The sequence below is a fragment of the Glycine soja genome, chromosome 12 (assembly GCF_004193775.1).
Source record: "Glycine soja cultivar W05 chromosome 12, ASM419377v2, whole genome shotgun sequence".
Taxonomy (NCBI): domain Eukaryota; kingdom Viridiplantae; phylum Streptophyta; class Magnoliopsida; order Fabales; family Fabaceae; genus Glycine; species Glycine soja.
Genome location: NC_041013.1, coordinates 28,218,129 through 28,224,317, shown reverse-complemented (window position 1 = coordinate 28,224,317; position 6,189 = coordinate 28,218,129). Strand labels below are relative to the sequence as shown.

The following is a 6,189-nucleotide window of genomic DNA, read 5'->3' as shown; positions in this document are numbered from 1 at the left end:
GTCAACAATTCCTAAAAATATATTTTCAAAACTTGTACAAAACATGAAAAATGTTCACTTTTTTTGAGAAGAATTCTTTGCTATATCTTGAAACAAACCTAACATTAGACTTTGCACGTTAACATCAGCTCTAGCCTATACGAGCCCAGCCTTTCAATTGGAAGATTCATGTTAAAAACTACTGCAACGCACGTCCACAAAACTAATACTATCAAATAGAAGGTAATTTCTAGAGCTAAGCTATCAATTAAGATCATCCCACTTTTAGCCCATGATATCAGACTATGACAACTTAAATTAACGCAAGTGTATTCATAGAAAATCCAAAGACATTTACAGCGATATACTAGGGGCTTCCTCGGTTGAGAAAAGTAATAAAAAAAACTAATCTAAGTTCTCCCTTACTGTGTGTTAAACAACCTACAACCAGTCCTCATTACACAACAAAACTGTGGGTGCGGTAGAGCCGAATTGCGTCACCAACAGTGAATTTGCTAGCAGAGCTTAGAAACCAAAGAAGCCAAGCTCGCTAGCTCTCTCCTTCTCAAATGTCTCGAAGTACTGATAGATGATTGTTACTGCAAGCAATATTCCTGTCCCTGAGCCAATTGCCCCCATGAAATCTGCCAACACAGTCAGGGCACCAATACATATGCCTCCAAATGCTGCGGCAGTGGGAATGTATCGGTTCAGTTCTTTCTGCAAGTTTGACTCCCGATGTCCAGGCATTACCATTTGTTGTTCCTGCAAATTAAAAAACAAAAACAAGAAATACATTATAGCAACAGAAATTTTAATAAGCAAAAAAATAGGTCCAGCCCATGGATTTTTCTACAAACTACAGAGATCAATTTCCATAGGTTCAAACAGAGTGCTTCGAGACAAGACTAACCAGCTTACAATGAAGCTGCAATGCGGCTAGAAATAAATTGTTTTAGGCAATGTTTTGCCCTCACTTTGTTTTGGGCTTCTCTTCTTAAAAGTAGAAGGTCCCCTAACTGGCTTGTATAGAAGCTCTACCTTTTTGGCTTTTGTTTATCTAAAAAAATCTATATTATTTTTAAGAGCATTTCTAAAGTTGTGTGTGACTAAAATTCTTTTAAAAAGACAAACCCAAAGAAAAGTTGGGCTAAATACTACATTAGACAAAATATTGATTCTAAAGCTTTAGACTCAATCCCATCTATTCTGCTTCATGTGTTTCAAGTGGAGATATCCAGTATTAATTTAATTGGGAAACAAATGAACTTTTACTATGAACAAATATGATGTGAAAACAGGCTCGCTATATATAAGTACTAAAGTTGCAGATACAAAACAAAAATAATAAATAATAAATTTCCCAAAATGCGTGAGTCAGTAATACCTTGAGCTGCTTTGCAACATCTCTAGCAGATGAACCAGAGACTTCAATCCAAGTTTTAGAGAACAAGGCACAGGCTGACAACATAAACACAAGGTAGAATAACGCATGGAAAGGATTGGCTGCCATATCAGCTAAGCTGCAAAAAAAAAAAAAGTTCTAAAATGAAAATTGAACTAGAATAATAACAAGGGATGGTAAAAATATAATTTTATTGAAGCAAACCATAAACCATACAATGGGGAACACTTCTCTTACCTGGAAGGTGCAGTGATGTAGTATGCAATACCACCAACAGGAACAGACTGACCACCTCCATATTCAGACTCCTTCCATTTGCCCAATAGATCTACAAAGAAGTTTCCACTGTACTTTCTGTGTAGAAGCTGTACAAATCCAGTAAAATCTTGATAAAACAGTAGCAAAATTTTACTCCAAGTGACAATTTACCATAATTAAACTCCACTACCTGAGAAATGAAGTAGAGATTGGAAACAAGGGCAGACTGAAGAATAATGGGCATGTTGGAGGTATAAAATAACTTGATTGGATACGACCCCTGCTGTCCACGGGCATTCTTTGATCTCACAGGCAAAACCACACGGAATCCTTGGAAGTATATCACAATTAGGAAGATCAAAACGGTAGCAAGCAGATTTGTCACATTGGGAAGGTTTTGCCGGTAAAATGCTTCACGAAGGGCACGAACCTTGTCTGTTCTAGTTATCAACAAATGGAATAGAGCAATGACAGCACCCTCAAATTCAGCTCCACGTCCACTGTTAATGGTGGTGGGGCTAAATGCTTTCCATATGATGTTTTCACTGCAACATAATGAGAGAATTCATACAAGTTTTTGATAAAAGACCATACAGTTTGTTCAATAGTTTCTATGAGACACAAGCTCAATGATGGAATAAATTGTAAGTTATTAACAAGAAAACTTACCATATATTAGTGGCAATGAACAGAGAAATTCCAGATCCTAAACCATACCCTTTCTGAAGGAGCTCATCCAAACATATCACAATAATACCTGCAAAACAGAGCTGGAGGATGATGAGGATGGCATTTCCCACTCCAAGTTGACCAACACTACCATACATTCCAGAAAGAACATATGCAACTGCTTCACCAACAGCTATCAAGATGCCAAGTAGCTTCTGTGCACCATTTCTGGTAGAGGAGATGAAATTATGTCAATGCCAATAGGAAAAGGAAGCATATATGACTGAGCAAAACCTCCTTAGGAAAATTGACAACCGTGAGACATAACCCAGTGCACATGCTAATAAATTGTATACACCACTAAATGAATCAATGTATGAAAAACGACAAAATGACAACCACAAGCAAACAGCTAAAATCACAGGAATTGCAAAAGGAAAAATGTAAAAACATGTACCAAGAAAATAAATAAGATACAGAAATAGAGATACTTACAAGAGTGCACGATCCTCCCGTACATTGTTGTCCACTTCAATGATCTTCGATCCAGCCAAAAGTTGCATTACCAGCCCAGATGTCACAATAGGGGTGATTCCCAGCTCCATAACAGTTCCACGGTTTGAAGCAAGGATAACACGCATCCAATAGAATGGATCAGCACCTGTTGTTGAGTGTATTCCATACAGAGGAAGCTGACTGCAAACAAGGAAAATGAACAGAGAGATCACAGTATATATGACCTTCTCTCTAAATGGCACTTTCCTATCAGCAGTCTGAACTTCAGGTAGGAACGAGAGAAAAGGTCTAACTAAGTGTAGCACTCTAAACCCACCTCCCATCTGGCCAAACTACACAAACTTGACCTGCACCAGATGGTTAAAAGGCATAGATAAGAGGATTTCCAAAGAGGCGAGGAAAACAAAAACTGTACTTTAAAAGCATACCTCAGCCTCCAAATGACAATTAAAAAAACACAGAAACCAAGTAATGAAAAAGTAGACATGACATAATAATTCTTTATTAAGTTCTTTTATTTTGCTTTATTGGATGGAATTTGGAGGGAACAGGAGCTGCAAGAAGATTTCACATGAAATCTGGTCACGAAAACCCATGATGCATGTACTTGCAATCATTAAGAAAAATATTAAAAAAGTATAACTTGGGCTTCTGATATTATTGAATATGAGCATTCAACCATGCATAAATAAAACAATGACAACAAAAATTACATTAAAAAAAAGAAAAGAAAAGGGGAAAAATCACTCCTGAATTAATGAAAGAATGTCATCTCTACAAGTCATGGACCCCATGAATTAACACAAATAACGTCAAATGTTTCATATATAATAATAATAATAATAATAATAATAATAATAATAATAATAATAAAATTAGAAGCTTGAATAATACTATCAATTACAAAATTCAAACTTTTGGTAAATGCATTGACTAATACAAACGAAGCAATCCAACATTCCCTTATCAGTGATTTCGAAAAAAAAAATATAATGATTTAAGCAAACCATTCAGATAATATCAGAAGCAACACCACACTCGATCAAGCTAGATCTGAATCAACGAATTCAAGGACAAACCCTGAAATAACACAAATCGGAACACGATCACGAATTCAAAACCCTAATCGCACGCCATCAATCGACAATTCACACACGACATGTTCATTCACAAACAACGCGCGCGAGACTTCAAGATTATCGACGCACATGCAATCATTTACAGAACCAGAAAAAGATTAACGGATGACAAATGCAGATCAAACGAAGCCAGAAATGCCACAGATCTGTGAATCTGAAAATTCTCGGAACCGAATCGTAGAAAAAGAGAGAGAATTTACCGGTTTGCTGAAGATCTTTGATCAATCGAGAAATTTAAAGAAAAATTTAAAAGAAAAACAAAATACAGAGCAAGAATGGATCTGAACTATGAAGGATGAGGCTTTGTCTGAATTCTAATATGAGAAGCGGAGTTGCAGCTTTTGCGCTGCGTCGAGAAGTTGTACGTGGATTTACGAATCAGCGTTCGACACGCTTACTAATATCGTGACGTGGCGAGCGTAGGCATTTTTGACTTGTTTCTTAACATTTTAGTTGGGTCAAATTCTTTCAAAGGCATTTTTCGGAATTTTGGGAGGATAAAGCGATAAATATCTATCAGATGTTTTTTTTTTCTTTCTTCTGATAAGTGGTTTGATCATCAAAAGATGATCTATAATTTTATAGTTATTCACTAATCAACATAATAATCCGAAAGGTGTACAGATTTTTTATATTTAACTAGTCTCTAATCCGTGTATATGCATGGGTTGTTCATAATTTATTTAGTATGCATGTTTAATTATTTTGTAAGGCAGAAGAAAAATGAAAGGTAGGGTGGAACTTAAAATAGATTTAATATTGATAATAAGTTTGATGTTCATAGTCGTCAACTATGTATATCGACGGATAAGAGAAGAGAACTAAATATTTATAATAATATTGTGCTTAAACCTCGTCAGCTATGCATACACTAGGAACCTTAAAGAAAAAATCACAATGTTCACTCCCGTTATCACATCATAAAAAAGGGTCTTCAACTAGAGTTTACATACTAATAATAATAATATCATTACAGAAAGAGACAAAAATAAATAGGCACAAAATATATCTAAAAAAGAAGAAAACAAACTGTGAGAGGGAGACAGTGCCTGAGGAAGACTCGTAAGACAATGACGGAGAGGGAGGAGAAACAAAAGAATGTACATTCTTCGTGGGCTAGGGTAGATATACAAAGACGATCATTAGTAAAACCCGTCCTTGTCTTGGTTCCACGTAATTACAATATTGCCACCGAAGGACATTCTAAGACGGTCGTCTACAACCGCCTTAAAATGTGCGACGTTAAATACAAAAGTTATTTTGTTTAATACAAAATTGTCACCGCTCCGTATTCTAAGACGGTTATTGACAACCGTCTTAGAACACGCGTCGTAAAAAACCACTTTTGTAGTAGTGTTTCACCAAATTTAGGAATTTTAAAAATCAATAGAAATAAAAAGTAAATTAACAATCCATTGTGCCATTATATATAATTTGGGGTTAATTCAAGGATTAGCTAGACTTAGTAATATAGTATAATGCATAACCATAACTTAAAAGAATGATGCCTCAGAAGTTTAAAAAATAAATAAAATAAAGAATAATGATGTAAGATTGAAGATTTTGCCTTAAATGGAGTTTAGCTCTGCAAGAACTTGAAAGAGCAACTTGTGTCTCCTGCTAGTATGCAAATATTGCCCATAGAGAGGTAAAAGCATACAACGAAAAAAAGATGTGTCTAATGTAAAATGAAGAAACTGACTCGAGAAGAAGAGAAATCGTGATATCATGTATGTCTGTCACTTGTAACATATAAGAGAAAGAAAAACATGATAAAATTGACAAAAAAATTATGGATAAACACTTGTTTTAAAACAAACTAAGAAACTAAGACACTACAAAAAAAGTATGATTTAGCGACCGACAGATTCGGTCGCTAAATCCCTAAATTCGGTCGCTAAAACTCTTAGCCACCGAAATAGCGACCAAATCATGTACGTTGCAAAAACCCAAGTCGCAAAACCCTCAGCAACCGAATTTCTATTCGGTTGCTATTTCGCCACCGAACTACTGAGTCGCAAGCACACAAAATTCGGTCGCTAGATATTTGGTTGCTATTTTGCTTGGACCAAATCAGCAACCAAAGTTGGGGTAGCTAATTCGGTCGCTAACAAGTAATTAAATTTAAAATAAATTAAAATAAGATGCGGTTGCTAATTCGGTCACTAATAAAAAATTAAATTTTAATTATAAAATAAATTAAAATAAAGGTCGGTCGCTAAT

The 6,189-nt window shown here is 35.4% G+C and overlaps 1 protein-coding gene across 1 annotated transcript; it reads right to left on the bottom strand.

Moving 5' to 3' along the window:
- Positions 1-203: 203 nt before the first annotated feature.
- Positions 204-4,323, bottom strand: LOC114379802 (protein transport protein Sec61 subunit alpha-like). The gene is made up of 7 exons (XM_028338534.1): positions 4,167-4,323; positions 2,807-3,174; positions 2,312-2,539; positions 1,833-2,187; positions 1,622-1,749; positions 1,367-1,502; positions 204-744 (listed from the first exon to the last, which is right to left on the bottom strand). The coding sequence occupies exons 2-7, from the start codon at positions 3,148-3,150 to the stop codon at positions 505-507; spliced, it is 1,431 nt and encodes a 476-aa protein (XP_028194335.1). The 5' UTR covers positions 3,151-3,174; positions 4,167-4,323; the 3' UTR covers positions 204-504.
- Between the last annotated feature and the right edge of the window lie 1,866 nt (positions 4,324-6,189).

What these genes read in the sequence shown, in the direction of transcription:
- LOC114379802 (XM_028338534.1), bottom strand. Translation starts at nt 3,150, where the DNA reads ATGGGAGGTGGGTTTAGAGTGCTACACTTAGTTAGACCTTTTCTCTCG. An exon ending in TTCATTGCCACTAATATATG is followed by an intron (nt 2,188 to 2,311) that starts GTAAGTTTTCTT and finishes ATTATGTTGCAG; the next exon opens with TGAAAACATCATATGGAAAG. An exon ending in ATGTTGCAAAGCAGCTCAAG is followed by an intron (nt 745 to 1,366) that starts GTATTACTGACT and finishes TTTAATTTGCAG; the next exon opens with GAACAACAAATGGTAATGCC.